Source organism: Vicugna pacos, chromosome 7, assembly GCF_048564905.1.
Source record: "Vicugna pacos chromosome 7, VicPac4, whole genome shotgun sequence".
Classification (NCBI taxonomy): Eukaryota; Metazoa; Chordata; class Mammalia; order Artiodactyla; family Camelidae; genus Vicugna; species Vicugna pacos.
In genome coordinates, this window is record NC_132993.1 from 63,086,814 (window position 1) to 63,105,352 (window position 18,539).

The 18,539-nt window shown below is 35.0% G+C and overlaps 1 protein-coding gene and 1 long non-coding RNA gene across 12 annotated transcripts in view; one reads left to right on the top strand and one right to left on the bottom strand.

Annotated features, from left to right (window-relative positions):
• AKAP9 (A-kinase anchoring protein 9) overlaps positions 1–18,539 on the bottom strand; it is a 139,203-nt gene that overhangs the window by 4,747 nt on the left and 115,917 nt on the right. For all 10 annotated transcript variants that reach the window (XM_072964997.1, XM_072965004.1, XM_072965003.1 and 7 more), the window contains 10 exons: positions 18,131–18,319; positions 12,017–12,161; positions 8,862–9,081; positions 7,984–8,134; positions 6,608–7,276; positions 6,006–6,214; positions 5,593–5,689; positions 3,923–4,105; positions 2,804–3,004; positions 1,687–1,919 (listed from right to left, as the gene is read on the bottom strand). In XM_072964997.1, coding sequence (XP_072821098.1) covers positions 1,687–1,919; positions 2,804–3,004; positions 3,923–4,105; positions 5,593–5,689; positions 6,006–6,214; positions 6,608–7,276; positions 7,984–8,134; positions 8,862–9,081; positions 12,017–12,161; positions 18,131–18,319 — 2,297 coding nt within the window. The remainder of the gene's footprint in view (positions 1–1,686; positions 1,920–2,803; positions 3,005–3,922; positions 4,106–5,592; positions 5,690–6,005; positions 6,215–6,607; positions 7,277–7,983; positions 8,135–8,861; positions 9,082–12,016; positions 12,162–18,130; positions 18,320–18,539) is intronic.
• Positions 3,648–18,520, top strand: LOC140697432 (uncharacterized). Of its 2 annotated transcripts, none has more exons than XR_012074503.1 (3): positions 3,648–3,686; positions 5,933–5,986; positions 6,752–6,935. It is a non-coding gene; the product is annotated as an uncharacterized lncRNA (long non-coding RNA). The 2 variants fall into 2 exon arrangements; XR_012074502.1 differs by lacking the exon at positions 6,752–6,935 and adding an exon at positions 18,159–18,520 and having other exon boundaries at positions 3,658–3,686.

Sequence of the window (18,539 nt, forward strand, 5' to 3'; positions counted from 1 at the left end):
GAACCAAGTCATCTGGTAGGGAGTGTGGGAGACACAGTCTGCTGTGTCTGTATGCCCCTGGCAGTATAGAGGTTGGTCTAGAGGGGCAGTTAAGAAGTGAAAGCCAGCAGATGCTTCCCAGCACACAAAAACATTAATTATACCTCTTACTATGCCTTTGCGGTCTTTTGTTATTCTTGTAAATAACTTGAAATCAACAGAATTGGAAGATACTTTAAAAAAAAGTTCCTTTGAAACTGGCTCCTACAGAATTAAAAGGGAGGGGAAGCATGGAGAAGGTGTCTAGGTGTTTGGGTACAAACCAACCAGATGAGAGGACTGCAGGAGGCTAGGTCCTCATGTCAGTTTGATTCTTGGCTCCATCTCAACCACATACAGAATGAGCACCAGAGTCCCCAGCTTGGAACTACCAGAAAAGAAGTGACAAAAGCACTAGTAGAGTCCAGTGAAGAGTTAGGCCAGGGCTTTCTATAGATGGACTGCAAGAGTGGGTTATTTTAGTAATGAAGAAAACAAATGTATTATCAGCGTAGGTAATTTTTCAAAAAACATTTTTCTCTCTTATGATCTCTTTTATTTGTTATGTGTGAGCAAGTTTGTGGAAGCCCATGATTGGGTTAACAAATTGTAACAGACCCCAGCCGCTTGTCTCCTTAAAGAAGAGCAAATATGCTTAGTAATTGCCTTGCTTGCATAGTTGAGGTTTTAGATAGCACTCTGCTCGTTGCAAAGCAATGACCCAGGCCCTTGGCTATAAGCGCTGAGCGTGCCTGCTGTTAAGTCTTCTATCCCCAAAGCAAGGAACTGGCTGGGCTGGTGGTCTGCTTTAACATATCTATAAGAATGTATCTTGGTCCCCTCTTCCCATGAAAGGTAAACTGTAGGCCCCCAAAGGAACGAGTCTGGGCTGGAATGGTAAACAAGTTATAAAAAGATGCAGACTCAGAGGTGAGAAGGCTGGTTAGCCAGTGACTGGTAAGACCCCCCCCCAGAGGTGGGCAACCTAAGACAGGCACAGCCGCCTGAGTCCAAGAAAAATGTTAAGCAGCTTCTTCTCAGACGTTCCGCCCTGATAAGCTGTAAGGCTCGCTGATGTCAACATAAACATGACTTACCTAAAGATAAAGGGTCTTCTGACCTTGAGCCACACTCTGCAATCTAGATCCCACCCTGTCTTTCCCTAAATTCCTGCATTCCATCACACAACTGTCAGTGATTTCTCCTTTGATTGTACACAATAAACGTGGGGGCATTTGAGAGGTTCGTGGAGTTGGCTCCCGACTCCCTCTCGCTCTCTTGACTTTTCCACAGTCTTGAGTAATCCATACTGTTTCGGTGGGACTTCTGCTGGCCAGAACCCACAACTGGTGACAAACCCACACAAGTTCGTGGGCTCATTCAGATTAAAAAGAGAGAGAGACAATCCAGACTGGATGTGCCAGCCCTAAGTCACCAGCTATCTATCTGCAGGTAGGAGAGCCCTTTTCATAGGGTCTCTACAGTACCACATAATGTACCCCTGCTAAAAGGATGAAAACCTAGGGAGAAGCAGGCATGTTTCAGTGATGGCAAATGTCTCATACAATATGAATACAGAGCACAACAGGCAGAGAAAAGAGAGAGGATTAAAAATAACGAATCTTTTTAAGGAGTCTTTTAAAATGCATTTTCTTTCGAGTGCTTTACCTCGAAATAGCCATGGCCACTCTGACAGCTGACCGAAACCTGGTGAAGCCCTTTGGACGGTTGGTGATCACCTCCAGGTCCGTGAAGGCCGGCTGCCCCCCCATCCGGGCAAGCAGAGCCAAGGTGGCATCCTCGCACTCCTGGAAGCCACCCAGCAACAGCAGCAGGTATTTCTTCTGATAAATGAGAGCTTTCCGAAAACTTTCTGCCCTCAGGTATTTACCATAAATTCTCTATGTTTAAAGAAGGGAAGAACGTAAAGACATTATTAAGAAGTTACTCAAATTTTTCTCTAGGGGAAGATAACCTAGATTTCATTTTTAAAAAGTAGTAGTAGTAGAATGGCTGGGAACCTATCCTGTTTTCTACTTTATCAGCGAAGTTAAAAGGTAATTTACATTTATACTTTGGCCTCCCTTTAGTCAATGGGTTTTAGCCTCTGTTCATCACATGTATTGCAAATATTTCTGTCTTTGCATTATCACCTAAGTTTTTATTTTTAATTGTATGAAGCTAGTTTAATCGTTCTCATCACTAATCTATTTAACTTTTTCAGTATTAATGTTTTCTGTCCTTTTAAGAGTCATAAATTTTTGTTCATTCCATAGTTGGAATAAATATTCCCATAAATAAACATCCCAATAAATAAACACTTTTATTTCTTTTTGTTTTGGACTTTAATATTAATTAATTAAGGCAGTTGTACTATAATACCCATTATTAGTCATTAGAGAGGCTATTCAGAGGCTGACCGTTTTACAAAGAAGGATCCTCTAATGTTGATAGTGGTAGAGCTTTTGCTGGGAGTTGAAAAGCTAACTTTCTGTTGGACTCTCAGGATGAGACTGTGGGAAGTGGGACCATGAGCTCAGGGTGCTGATACTGTGACCATTAACAGAGCTTAATCTGGTCCCAAACCTGGGCATGCTGCACCACAAATTTTTTGTGACCAGCTAGAGACCTGCCTTCATGACAGACTATGTAGTGAGACCTAAAGACACAGCCTAAGTGCCACCTAAATTTCTTTAGTCTGAAAAATTAAGGTTAACGAGAGATGAAATAAGGCAAAAGCAGAGGGCCAGCTTCAGTATATGTTTAGATGGAAGATGTCTCTTACCTTTATAGTGGCGTGCTCAGAATCAGGGCTCAGATTTTGAAGTAAAGCTTCATTTCTTAGTTCAGCTTTTAGTTTGTACACTTCAGCTTCTGCCCTTTTCAAGGATTTTTGGAGACTCAACTTTTCTGTGTTCCAGACTTCTTTTTCTGAAGCAATGATAGCCTCAATGTTGGGGCCACCACTGAATGAAAACCTGGAAGACTGTAGAAACCAGAGTTTACTTAATATGATTTTTTAGGACAAGTCTCTGAAAAAAAAAACTCAATTAAACATATTAAATGTATCCCTATGGGGGATACAGAAGTCTCAGCTTTCCAACCTCAGATAGAGAAGTTCAAAGCCAACCTCAACTGACATTAAAGAATATCCAGAAACTTCAAGTTTATGGTCTTGCTGTGAAGATTAATTTTGTAACTAAAAATCCTTGTGAAAGCCTGGCCCCAGAGAAGGTGTTCAGGTTTAGTAGAGCTTTGAACTAAAAAAGTCTATCTAGGTCCAAATGTTGAGCCTGTAGCTGACACAGTACACTGGAGAAATGGGGGGAAAACCCCAGCATGTACTTAGGGAAGTAGATCTCTACAAAAGCTGTGTGGATGTGTTATTATGTATCTGACCACCACACAGCTGGTCTTACAGGTCTTTCCTATCTTTATACTAGATGGTAACAAAACTAGCAATTTAGTGTTTTATAGTTTTTTAATGGAAAAAATTTTTTTAATTGCCAGAGTAGTTTGTTAGACTGAAATACATAATTTAATGGTATCTTTCACTTGAGTTATGAACACAATAACTGATAAATAACTGACAAGAAAGAATGCACATTTGAACATTCTTTCATGTGTCTGCAGTTGTCCATAGAAGGCAAAAGTACCTGGCTTTGGAGGTAAGTAGATCTTGGTTTCACTACTGACTTTGGTTTTCTCATGTGCAAGGCTGGGTGTGAATTAGAGATTCTGAACACATACAATGCAGAATCTGGCACAGAGAAGGCTCCCAATAAATAAAAATAAGTAAATAGCTATTATTATTATTATTATTACTGTCATCCCTATAAACTTTTCCAATGATTCTCCTAAATACCAAATACTTATTATGTGGCCATGATAAAAACAGACATACATAATCTCTGCCAGCTCCTGTCTGTCGATACCACTTGATCTGCTCCTCCAGCTTCATAACCATGTTCCTTAAATCATTCTTTTCTTCAGTCAGTTGGCTGATATGTCCTGTCAGCTCAGCATTTTGTCTCAGTAGTCTTTCAGTTAACGAGCCACAAGAAGGACTTGGGGATACTAAGCCAGGCTAGAAAGATAAAATGGCATAAGGTCATGTAAACACAAATGTCTGTGAATAATGCATACAGAAATGTGAACAGTCACTGAGAACAACAGATTTCATGAAGAAGTGGTGCTTAAGCTGAGTCTTAAGTAATAAGTAGGAATCTAGCAAGCAGGAAAGAAGGGCATATTAAGCAGAAGGAACAACAACATGTATAAAGGCACAAAGCCTCGAACGAGAGTGTGTTGCTTTTAAAGGAGTTATAAGACGCTTGTTAAGGCTAGAGTAAGTTGCCTCCTTCAAGACCTTATGGATAACAGACCTAAATGTATGTAGTGAAGAGCCATGAAAGGCTTTAGGCTGGGAGCATGCCATAAATAAAATTTATGCATGAGAAAGATTCCTTTGATAGTAGTGTGCAAAGTAGAGTAATTAGGGAGGAAAGATCCTGGTGTCAGGCAGACACATCAGAAACTTTTTGCTGACAGTCCAGCTGAGAAATGCTGAAGGCCTGAATGCAGGCAATGACTAAAGACACGTGGGATAGATATTTACAAAGTAGAAGGCAAAGGACTCAGTGACTGCTTAGATGTGCAAGTACGAGTGAAGGAAGGTGGTCTGTAGTGAATTTCGGGTTTCTAAATTGGGTGATCTTATGACTAGAAATATAGGTTTGGGATAGGAAGGAGAAAAGGAAGATGATGATCAGTTTGGAACGTGCCTGTAAGGTTCCTAAGGGGTCATATGGTGCATGTTTCCCCAAGGAAAGATGTCTAGTAATTAACTGAAAATTAGACAACAGGACAAAGGTCTAGACTAGAACCACAATCCACAAGAAGATAAGCTCCGTAAGGATGAGATTTTTACCAGATTTGCTTTCCATGGCCCCAGAACCTAGTATAGTGCCTGGCACACAGTAGGTGCCCAATATAAGTATTTGCTCAGTAAATAAATCTATTGAGAACTCAGGCTATGGGACTGAATGATCTTTCACAGTTATAGAGAAAAAAATGGATGAGCATATGAAGAGGAACTCATGAAGGTGACTGATGAAAGAAATGGAAAAAATGAGAGAATATTAGCACACAAGGTAAAGAAAGAGAGAGTACTCAAGATGGAAGAGGTCAAAAGTGTCAAATGCTGCAAAGAAGACAAGAAAGACAGAGTCTGAACAGATCCACCAGATTAATCAATTGTGAGGACACTGGTGGCATTCTGAGGGTGGTTTCATGGAGTGATAAGGTTAGAAGCCAGACTACTCTTTCAAGAAACTTAGTTATCATACAATAATACAAGGTCACTGTAATTATTCAATAATGATAATGAAAGTTAATTTCCCCTCAAACTTTCACTATCTTCTATTGAGAGAAGGCAAATATTAGTATTTTAAATAAATCAAACGATAAAATTAATACTCTTTAGAAAATATGATGCCAATTTCAAATGATTCATACAATTTCCATTAAATCTTTGCTCTTGATACTTTACAAAGACTTTTTAAAAAGTCTTACCTCTTCACCTGGCTGGCCAGTTAGCTGTAAAATAATCCCATCAATATTTTCCTGAACCCAAACAAAATCTTCATCATCTGCTGTTTCATACTGCAGTCTTCAAGAAAAAGGCAGAAAGTAAAAACATATCATCTCAATTATCAGTGCTGACTAGCATGAACATTACAGGTCAGGAGACACTACTCCACCTATTACTTCTCCTTTACATAAAGTGGTTTCTTTCTCTGTGTCAGGGTGTTAACAGTATTTGTTTTCAGGTGTGTTAGTTTTGTTAAAGAATATCACCTCCTAATGTAAACATGCATTAACTTTAAAATTTCAACTCCCCACCCTTGGCTAGGTACTAAAGAGGGACAGTTTCTACCCAGCTTGTCTAAGAATGCTATTTCTAAAGGTAGGTATAAAAGTCTAACCTATTGGAGGCTTTCTGGGCTAGATGCTGTAGTTTTGAAGCCACACGTTGAAGTTTTTGTCTGATCATTTCTAATTCATGATTATAACCAGTTCCCCCTCCATTCATTTCAATCATTTTGGGATAGCCTGATTCTTTTGTCTCTCCTTCTATTTTCTGTTGAAGAACCCAATTTCTGGTTCGATCATTGGTTAAACTCCATGTGGTTGGCTGGTAATTTTGGACAGAAAAAGAAAAAGCAACAATTATAAATGAATAGCACATTACATTCTTTCATAAAGGAACACAATTATTATTTATATTCTAAATAAACTTCTATAAATTTCCTTTTTGAATGATCTGTACATAGGTATTTAAATAATTTAATTCAGTATCAAAATTGTATGATCACAGGGCAAGTATTCTTTAAAAAAATATTTTAGGGGGGAGGGTATAGCTCAGCCACAGAGCACATGCTTAGTCATGCATAAGGTCCTTGGTTCAATCCCCAGTACCTCCATTAAAAAAAAATAAGTAAATAAAGAAACCTAATTACCTCCTCCCCTTCAAAAACTACAATAAATCTATTTAAAAAAAGGATTTTAAAACAGTGTGTCAATTTACCTCATTAAGATTCTGATACAGAATTCTTCTACTTTCTTGTTTTTCTTCTCGTTCTAATTCTCGCTTTTGGAATTCCTGCATAATTCCTTGCAGTCGTTTTCCTTCAAGGTCTAACTTATAAACTTGTTGCCTTTTCTCTTCCAGTTGGCGTTGAAGATCTTCCACTTTGGACTGAAGCTCATGCATTTTTTTCTGTCCCTCAGTATTGGCCTCTTGTTCTGTCTGCAATGTCTTTCTGTGAACCTGCCGATCCTTTTCCATTTGCTGTCTTGTTTGCAAAGAATCCAGTTTATACTTCTCAGTCTCATTTAACAATTCTACTATGCGACTGTGTTTCTCCTCTAGCTGTTTCTGAAGCTCTTTAAGGAGGTCCTCAGAGGACAAGGATGGTCGAGGCTGCCCACTGTCATCGCTGCCCTGCAGCTGTGCATGGAATTCCCGCTCCCTATCCAGGGTACTACTCATTTCCTGAATTCGAACTTTCTCAGATTCAAGGAGTACTTGAAGCTCTAAGTTTCGACCTCGTTCTTCAGATAACTGGGCATCATGTAGCACTCTTTGTGATTCTATTTTCTGCTGTGATTCGTTTAGTTGTTGTTTCTGTTGTTCCAAAAGTTGATTTAGCTGAATATTCCTCTGTTTCTGACCCTCAAGTGAAAACTTCAGATCCTTGTAGGAAAAAATTGAATTAAAAAATTTGTTAACATTATTGAAAATACTTTATAAGTACATAATTTTGCCTTTATTAACACTAAGTTGATAGTACTTGGTAACAGAACTGATTATCCAATTTATTAACATATTTTCAGTGGTTAGAGTATAATTATTTGGACAGTCAGTTGATTTTCATAAAATATTATAAACAATAGAATTAAGCTAAATAATACTTTCTTTCCAAACATTAGTCATATCTGGTTAAGGAATATAAAGCAGGGTACATTTCTCCTAGGATTAATAACCATTAAAGGTACAAATATTTCTGATATAATACAGCAGCAAGGGTTCGTACTGCCAGAAAAATATCACTGCTCCCCTTCCCTAGAGAAAACAGGGACTAAAACTACTGTATTAAATTGACACATTTTGCCGCATTTATCAAATTGTACATGCACTAATTCAAATTCCTGAAACACAGCTGTAGCAGAACAGTCTCTATGCATCCTTGAATTTTTTTTGTTGTTTTACAAAAAAGGATCATACTATTAGCAATTCCTGATAATACACTTTAGATAACATTATAATATCTGACATATAGTGAACAATTCATAATACCTAGTAAAGGATCTAAGGATAAAATTTTAGGAAGAGAAACATCGCCTCTCTCTTCTATTGTTTTGGATTTTTTCACAGATATTTAAAGACAAAGGTAACAATACCTCAAGTTCTTCTTTATCCCGCTCTTCACTGCGTCCCAGCTTGGCTTTCTCTTTCTCTAAAGCCCACTGGAGCTCTCTGGATTTTTTCTGTTCACTTGCTAATGTGTCATTAAGCAAATGTACTTCATCTGTTTTATCTTTAACTTCCAATCTAAATCAGAGAGAAAAATGAACTACTTTGACCAAGTATATATTGAGAGAGAAAGAGAACAGTGTCCACTGAAAAGTGAAGGCATATTATAAATCAGCTAATAGGAAAATATAAACCAAGTAAAGATTAAAGATCTTTGTGGTTCATTTCAAATTAACTGTTTCTAGTAATACAGCTACTAGCTATTATTTACTACTGTGAACAACTTATTGTTACAAAATAATAATAAAAAATTTCCTTTGTCTTTTACTGAACAGTGGGAATCATCCTTTGTGTGGAAACAATGTTCAAAATAATGCCTATACTTGCAATATGTTCTTGGCAAGCAGAATATCTCAGTATTTACACCAACAAATTTATCCTTTTTACAAGTGTTATCTTTTAAACGTTTTGCATATTTTAGGTAACTAAGCCATGAATTCTATTGAGTTCATAAATATCACTTCAAATTATTTGGTAAAATAAAGGTCAAAATTATGTATCTTATACAAGTCTCAAATAGAACTCAAGCCACGAGGAGAATATGCCAAAACCTAATCATGAGTTTATCATTTGGAAAAATTTGGAGTGTTTCCTTTCCACTGCAGTTTTTCGTATAAATAAGAGTTTCATGCTATGTAAACATCACATATAATTCTATGTTTTTGTAAGATCTGCACAATGTCTGTGACAAAATTACTCCAAGTCCTTCCCCAATACAGGATTCTAGTGAGGAAACTTGGCACACCTGAATGCCTCTAATTCCTTTAGGTGCTTATGCTGTGCCTTGAGTGTGGTTTCTAGTTCCAATTTAGTTTGTGCAAGTTCACTCTTCAGTTCAGCGACCACCATCTTCTCAGAACTTAGTTGTTCTTGCAGTTCTGTTGCTCTGTCTTTCACACTGCTGAGCTCCACCTGCATTTCCAGCATTTGAGACTGCTTCTGCTGCATATTATATTCTAGGAGGTCTAAGCAGAAAATTGTTAATATTTAAAATACAATCTAGCAACTCATATTTGGTTTCCAAATATTTTGTTGATAAGAACTGATTTGTAATTTAGGATTTGTAACTTGAGAATTCTACAAAGCAAATATGAAAAGATTATAGCCCCCAAAGTTAGCAATTAATATAAATACATTTTAAAATATTTTCCTCATAGTGCTAACTTGGTCAAGATTTCAGAAGTATATATATATAAAACACATGATAAAAGTTTAACAGAATTCATCACTGGATGCAAGACTTGAAATTAAAAAAAAACTTGTGGTCTTCACATAATACTGAAAATAGGAGCTTGTATTTGTTCATTCAAAATTTCAACAGCTCACATTAAAAAATGCCAATGGTTTTTCATAGCCAAAATACTTGCAGGAATTATCCATGTAATTATGACTATAATGATCAGCACTGCTGCTCGTTTTGTTCAGCATTCCTTCATAGACAGTCCCTAGGAACTTCACTATAACAGGAAGTCCTAACACCAGTTGGGATTATGGTTTTTTCTTTAAAAACATACCAAACCTTTGCTACATGCCTGTTTCACTGAAAACAAAGTGAAATATTTAAATCCCTCAGTATAATGGAAAAATGAATGAAATATATATCACAACTCATTTTTGTGAAAAATATAAACTTACATACATATGCACAATGAAAAAATCTGAAGACATATTTATCTGAGTGTTAATAGTCATTAGTCATTATTTTAGGATTTAGGAGATTCTCGGGGTGACTCTTATTCTATTCGTTTCTCTATTCTACCATAAATGTATCTTTAACTTAAAAAATTTCATTGAAGTTCATCATCTCATACTTCACATTACTGATGTTAGGAGACAGGAATAACACTGGCTCGAGAAAATTTATGTTAATTTAGGCTTTAAAACTATTTCTTGGGGAGTAGAGGCTAAGGATTTATACTCATAAATATGTCCCTATGTGACACTAATTAAGCTTTCAATGGGGTTCTATTTAAGTAAAATAATACTAATAAATTTTCTAAAAATACTCTTCCTGTGTCTAAATATATGGGATATATTTAATTTGTGACCTCATTATACTGATTTTCTCTGAAATATTTAAAGCTATTTAAAATCTTCAGCTTATCAATGACAAATGTGAGACAGGTATAACTTTCAAAACTTGCAGAAGCACAGGTGTTTCTATCATTCTATTAAACAGAACTGAAGACAAAGATGTGCCTTCAGTAGATACGATACAAATTAGATTTCACTTTAATAATTTCTAGGTGCAGCTCAATTTAAATTAACAGACATTTCCATTGAAAAGTGAGGGAAAGATCTGAAAAAGGACATCACAAAACCAAAAATCAAGCTAGTCGATTAATCATTATGACAAAGAACTAAGCCAATTCAGTAATTAGAGAAACGTAAATTAAAACCATAGTAACAATCCACTGCACACCCACCAGACTGGCAACAATAGGCTGACAATATCAACTGTTGGCAAAGATATGAAGCAACAGAACTCTCATACACTGCTGGAAAGTGCACAAACTGATATGACCACTTTGGAAAACAGTTTGACACTGCCTAGTACCTTTAAAGATACGCATTCCATGATCCAGCAAGCCCACTCCTAGATATGTACCCAGAAGACTCTTGCATGTATGCATCAGAAAAATGGCATAACAATGTACAGAATACTATTGGATTCAATAGCTAAAAACAACCAAAATATTCAACCACAGAATGGATATAAATTGTGGAATATTCACACAAAGAAATTCTATACAGTAAGAAAAACAAATGAACTAGAGATAAATGTAGTAACTCAGAAAAATGGCACAGAGAGGTGAAAGAAACAAGACACAAATATATGGAGTAATAAAGTTCAAAAGCAGGAAAAACTTTAAAATTATGTGGCTTAGGAATATATAAATAGGTAGTAAGAAGTCAGGATAATGGTAACCTCTAGGTTACTACAGAGGAGTAGAAGGAGGCTTCTGGAATATTTGATATGGATGATGTTTCTACAGATAGTCATTTAATAATTTGTTATAGAGTATATATTTTTGCATTTTGCACTTTTCTGTATGTCTGTTATAGTTCACTATTTTTTAAAAAAGGTATTAAAAAAGAAATGTTTACTTTCATTGTGGATTCCTTTTTCCTTTAGATTAGACTCACACAGAACTTCAAAACAAAGAAAGATAATGAACTTAATGTGCTAAACAACCTGATCAAGATAATGCCTGTTCATTTTAAATTAAATAGATCTGTTTATGTCAGAAAACTGATGACTCTAATTTTTTTAAATTTATTTTGTAAGAGTTACTTGTATTTATTCTGTATTTACTATTTGTATTTATATTCTAAGAGTTACTGTCACTCTCTTTCCACAAACAGCTAAAGTCATTTTCAGACTCTAAGAGATCAAAGCACAATTGTTTGCTATTTTAAAGCATGTCTTTACCGACCTTTTTGGCATACACAGCATTTTCTCTCTTGTAATTGAGCAATAACCCCTTACCTCTACCACCACTACCTCCTCCCAATTTCAAGAACTATTGCTTTTATTTAAGATGGAGAAATAAGCTTAGATGGCACAGCATGACTGAACATATTTTATTTCTATTCCCAAAGTTTCAGTATGAGTTTGTGCCTGGTCAGAGAACCCTAATGGAAATATTATTCAACTCTTAAAAAAATTTCAAAAAATATTATCTTAAAATATTATTTTAAAAAATATTGTTATACATATATATACCTTAAAACAAGCTGGACAACTCTTTAATCCCCAGAGCAAGTAGATCAACTCCTTGATAGGAGAATGAGAAGAAAATGTGACTAAGAGGAAATGTGTTTTAACGGAATAATAATAAGGGAAACAAAACAGTCTGATCTTTTTGTGTTATCACATGAGCCTGCCACATAGCATACCTTGGCTTGGTTGATCATTTTCTTGTTCTCTTTTCTGAGTCATTTTCTTATTATTCATTTGAGCATGCAGTGCTTGAATTTCAGATAACAAGCTCCTTCTATCTGCTTTCTGGAGGCATTCCATAGCTGCTTGATATTCAATACTCTATAAAAAAAAAGTGAGGAGAGTTTTAAAGATAATAAAATTAACAACCAGGAAGTTTGAAGAAGAATGAATGGATTATGCATGCTAAAATTTTGGAAAGATGTTAATTTTTTCTTCCTACTAATTAGGATTTACTTTTCAGATGTTAACGTTTACATTTGTTTCAAAATTCTTCAAACACTCAATAAAACATGAAGAATAATGTAATAAACACCCATGAACTTAGCCTAAGAAACAGCACCTATACAGCTGAAGTCCCCATGTCGGCTCCCTGAACATCCTCTGCACCATGTGCTCAAGAAATAACCAAATTCTGAGGCTGGTGTTATTCTCATGTACTCTGTATATTACATTACACAAACACACACACACACACACACACTCACTCACTCACTCTCTCTCTCTCTCTTTCTCTCTCTCTAAAAAAAATCCAGTTTCGTTTTACATGTTTTTCTTGCTTTGCTCTTCTGGCAAGACTTTTGGACACAGCTGAAACAGTGAATCCTTAGGGAAGAAATGTTAACATTTAACTGTCAGATATAATACTTACTGTAGTTTTTGCAAGACATAACATTAACTCAGTTCAAGAAATTTCTTTTTGTTTTTAGTTTATTTTTTAAGGTGTTTTAAAGTATGAAATTCTTCATTTTATTGTATATGTATGTATGTATATAGGTATATAGGTATTTCTTTATTTCCTGTACCTCTTGAGATGATCATTGGGCTTTTTTCCCCCTTTAATTTGTTAAAGTAATGAGTCACATGAGTTTTTCTTACTGGTATGCTTCCTCTGCATCCCTGGATAAGTGTAAGGTGATTGTGTCTTTTAAAAATATATCATTTTAAAAAATATACATAGTATGTTGTTTAGGATTTCTGCATCTATATTCGTAAGTAAAACAGGCCCATAATTTTTCTTTCTTGTATTATCTTTGTCTGATTTTGGTAACAGGGTAATTACTACTATTTTTATTACCTTCCTGATAAAAAGGGCATTCCTCCAATCATCCTACAATGGGAGCATAGGTATAACACTGGAATTAGCTGCTCCTTAAATGTTTGGTATACTTCACCTATAAAACCACTTGGATTTGGTATAATTCCTGTGGGTAGATTTTTTGCAAATTGTTTGTAACTTCATATTTTGATGTAATTTCAGACTTACAGAAAAGTCCGAAAATTGTGCAAGAAATCTTATATCTTTCATCCAAATTTCCCAAATACTAACCATCTTTGCTTCCGCATTCTCTCTTTCCCCACCCCATATCATATGTGTGTATTTACCTACACATACATGCACCTATCGTTTTTCTTTTCCAAAATTTGTGAGGATATGTTGCAAATCCTCCTTTACCTTTAAAAACTTCAGTTTATAATTCCTAAAAACAAGAACATTCTTTTACAAACCACAGTACAATTATCAAAAGTGAAGATTAACATACTACAATACTATTATCTAATGTACAAAGCTTATTTAAATTTTGCTAAATGTCTTAATAGCAAAAGGGGGGAAAAGTGCTATTTATAAGTCTTTGTCTTTTGTGGCCTTGACTTTTTGACAGTATGTCCTTCTGTTTTACAAAACTTCTCTGAATAATTTTAAACAAAGTTCCTATGTACTCTTCAGTCAGCTTTCCCTGATAACGTCTTGTATAACTATAGTACATTATCAAAACCAGGAAACTGACATTGATCAATACTATTTAAAGGACAGGGCTTATTCATATTTCATTAGTTTTTACATGCACCCATTCTTTTTCTTGATATGAAGAACTATGAAATTTTACCCCATGTATAGGTTCATGTAACCACCTCCAAAATCAGGATACTGAACTGTTTTATCACCACAAAGCAATTCCTTTCTAGTAATATCCTCTCCCCAACTCTCTAACCCCTGACAACCACTGATCTGTTCTCTATCACTATAACCTTGTCATTTCAAAAGTGTCATGCCTTCAGTGACAGTGAAGCTGGGGAGATCCTAACTTGGCTGAGGATGTCAAATTCCACTGTCCTCTCAGCCCTCCCCAAAACTCCTCGAGAAAAGTTTGATCCCTCCTACCACCAAAAGAAGGAGTGTTACACAATAATTGAGGCTATGAATAGTTTGTCTCATTTTAATTGCTGAGTAGTATTTAGTTGTGTGGATGTATTATGACTGTTCCTCTATTCACTTTTCAAAGAACATCTGGGTTGTTTCCAGTTTTTGGCTATTACAAGCAAAACTGTTATGAACATTTATATATAAGCTCTTATGGAGACATAAGATTTCATTTTTGCCTGATAAACATCTATGAGTGTGACTTCTAGGTCATATGCTAAGCGTATATTTAACTTTTTAAGAAACTGCTAGATAATTTTCCAGAGTGGCTCTCCCATTTTATAATCCAGTAAGAGAGATGAAATTTCTCTGCTTCCTCATGAACACTTGGTGGTGTCACTAATTTTTATGTTGGCCATTCTGATCTATGTGTAGTGGTTTTAATTTGTTTTGGTCTGATATGTCCCTATGAATAGGTTTTGGTTTTGTACAAAAATGATGTTTCTGTTTTTCATATAGGAAGTACATGTATGTCTGTTCCATTACTGGTGATATTAATTCTGATCACTTGGTTAAGGTGCTACCTACAAGGTTTCTCCACTGTAAAGTTACTGTTTTCCTTTTGTAACTAAAAAGGATTTTATGGGGATTTACTTTGAAACTATGTAAATACACTTTTCTGATCAAACTTTTTTATAGTTATTTTAGCATTCACTGCTGATTACTTCATGAATTGATCTACTGATTTCAACATTTATTCTACACACTAGTTGCTATTCTACTGCAAGGAAGAATTTTTATTCATTTATTTACATCAGAAGTAATTCATGGATTCTCAGTTTACCTCTTGGCTTATAATATCATTATCATTATTTAGATGTCCAAATTGTTCCAAATGTAGTCAGTGGGAATTTGCTCAAGCTGGCTTTTGTGACCTTCTATCTCCTTCATTCTTTGAGCAATTCCTAGTCTGTTAAACAAGATATTCCAGTTTCATCTTGTATTTTCCCTGCTGCAGCCTTGGAATCAGCCATTTCTCCAAGGAGTCTTAGTTTACTTTAATGGAGGATGTAGTTAAAAATCAAGATCTGACTGCTAAATGTTGTGAGTAGATTTTAACTACTGATTGGATTGTTTTACTAGTTTTAGGTCTTTTTAGGTTTTCCATTTCTTCTAGAATGAGGTTTTTTGTTTTTGTTTTGGGTTTTTTTGGTATGTTTTTGGAAGTTATCTCTCTCTCTCATTCTTTTTTTCTATTGAAGTATAGGTGGTGTACAATATTATATGCTACAGACGCACAATTTAGTGATTCACAATTTGTAAAGGTTATACTCCATTTATGGTTATTATAAAATACTGGCCATATTTCCTGTGCTGTACAATATATCATTGTTGTTTATTTTATACATAATAGTTTGTACCTCTTAACACCTAACCCTCTATTGCTCCTCCCCACTTCCCTCTCTCCACTGGTAACCATTAGTTTGTTTTCTATATCTGAGTCTGTTTCTTTTTTATTATATTCACTAGTTTGCTCTTATTTTTTAAATTCCACATAAGTGGTATCATACAGTATTCGTCTGTATTACACTTAGAGCAATACACTCCAAGTCCATCCACGTTGTTGCAAAATAGCAAAATTTCATTCTTTTTTAATGACTGAGTAGTATTCCATTGTGTGTGTGTGTGTGTGTGTGTGTGTGTGTGTGTGTGTGTGTGTGTACACATATCTGCTTTATCCATTCATCTGCCAATGGACACTTAGGTTGCTTCCATATCTTAGCAATTGTAAATAATGCTGCTGGGGCGCGTTTATCTTTTTGAATTACTGTTTTTGGTTTTTTTTAAATATATACCCATAAGTGGAACTGCTGGGTTTGAATGAGTTTTGATAAGCAATATTTTTCTAAAAAATCAGTCCATTTCACTCAAGTTTTTGAACTGACATAAAATTATTCTATTATTTTTACGTCTCAACTATATCTTTATTTATAATCTCATATTTATTCCTAATTCTTAAGAAAGAATTCTCCTTAACCTATTCTCCAGAAGTTTGTTTTATTAACCTTTCAAAGAACTGACTTTCAGTGTTTTTATTCTATTGTACCAGTGTATGCATTTCACCAACTTATTTTTTCTTTATTATAGTTGAGCCTCATTATTTGTGGATTATGTATTTAAGAATTTGCCTATTCACACATGAAAAAAAATGCCCAATATTGCTAATTATAAGAGAAATGCAAACCAAAACTACAATAAGGTATCATTTCACACTGGTCAGAATGGCCATCATTAAAACGTCCAAATGACAAATGCTGGAGAGGATGTGCAGAAAAGGGAACCCTCCTACACTGTTGGTGGGAATGTAGTTTGGTGCAGCCATTATGAAAAACAGAATGGAGATTCCTCAAAAAACTAAAAATAGACTTATAATAGGATCCAGCAATCCCACTCCTGGATATATATCCAGAGGGAACTCTAATTTGAAAAGATATATACACCCCAATGTCCATAGCAGCACTATTCACAGTAGCCAAGACATGGAAACAACCTAATATCCATAGACAAATGCCTTGATGAAGAAGCTGTAGTATACTTATACAATGGAATATTAGTCAGCCATAAAAAAGAATAAAAAAAATAGACCTGGAGACTGTTATTTTAAGTGAATTAAGCCAGAGAAAGAAAAATAACATGTGATATCAATCATATGCAGAATCTGAAAAGAAAGAGACAAATGGACTTATTTACAAAACAGAAACAGATTCACAGACATAGAAAACAAACGTATGGTTATCAGTGGGGGAAGGAGCTGAGAAGGGATAAATTGGGAGTTTGAGATTTGCAGATACTAACTACTATATATAAAACAGACAAACAACAAGTTTCTATAGCACGGAGAACTATACTCTATATCTTGTAGTAACTTATAATGAAAAAGAATATGAAAACAAATGTATGTATGTATATATATATGACTAAACTATTATGCTATCCACCAGAAATTGACACAACATTGTAAACTGACTATACTTCAATTAAAAAAAGAATAATCTGCCTATTCATTAAAATTTGTCTATAACCCCAAACTCAATACTTGTGGTGCTCTTAACGGTTATTCTCAAAAATGCACAGAGTAGCAAAAATTTAAATTGCCAGATGCATATGTTCCTGGTTGAAGTTGAACCAGGTGAATTCTGCCTTCTTTCATCTCTTATACTGTAAACAAGTGTCCTTTCTGCCATCTATTTAGTGCTGTGTTTTTTGTACTTCTGTGACTTTTATTCGTGATTTTGCTGTTTAACATGGTCCCCAAGGAGAGATATGAAGTACTGTCTAGTGTTCCTAAGCAGAAGAAGACTGTAAGGTGTATTACAGAGAAAATGCATGTGTTAGATAAGGTATAAGTTTAGGTATAAGTTATAGTGCTGTAGGCCATGAGTTCAGTCTTAATGAGTCAACAGAATATAGGAAATAAAGTGCCTTTAAATAGAAACACATATAAAACAAGGTTATATATTGACCGGTTAACAAAAATGTCATCACCAGGGGCTCAGAGGAATCTACCTCTGTATTTCCCCTAGTAGCAATGGCACAGCATTTTCAGCAACTTTACAGAATCTAACTACTGCAAATAACGAGAACTGAAAGTATCTTATTCTCTCTACTTTCTTTGGTCTTATTTTGTTGCTTTCTTTCTAACTTCCTAAGTTGGAGGCTTAGCTCATTAAATTTTAGTCTTATTTTATAATATAACATAACACAAAACATTTAAGGTAATAATTCTTCTCCTACATATTTTTAGTGATTCCTATTAAAATTTTAATCTTCAGACTTACTCTAAAACCAAGCAACAACTCATTTTCTCATTACTATTAAAAAGCATTCTTTATGTTTTAAAGTTTTATTTAAAGTTTCATTTTGATACCTGTTCTTGTATTCTCTGTTCCAAACAGTTTAATAATTCAACTGCATCTCTACTACCTAGAGCTGTCAGCTCCGTCTGAAATGTGGCTAGTAAAACACTACGCTCCTTTAAGAAAACTTGTTGAAGAGCAAGCAGAAGTTCACCTCGCCAGTCGGAGAAGCTCTCATGAGATTGAGAACTACCATAAACCTAGCAGAGTATAAAAAACAAAAGTTAGTCTTCAAATAAGCATGCTTTAAAAAGTTTTAAAAATGATCTATCTATCTACTAACCAAAATAAGTATCAGAAGCCTAAGGAGATATGAATTTATTTTTAAGTGTGTGACTTGGGGCATTTAAGCAATATATAGTAATTCATAAGAAAATACATCATAAAAGACAAGAATTTAATTTGTAAAGTGCCTTATTA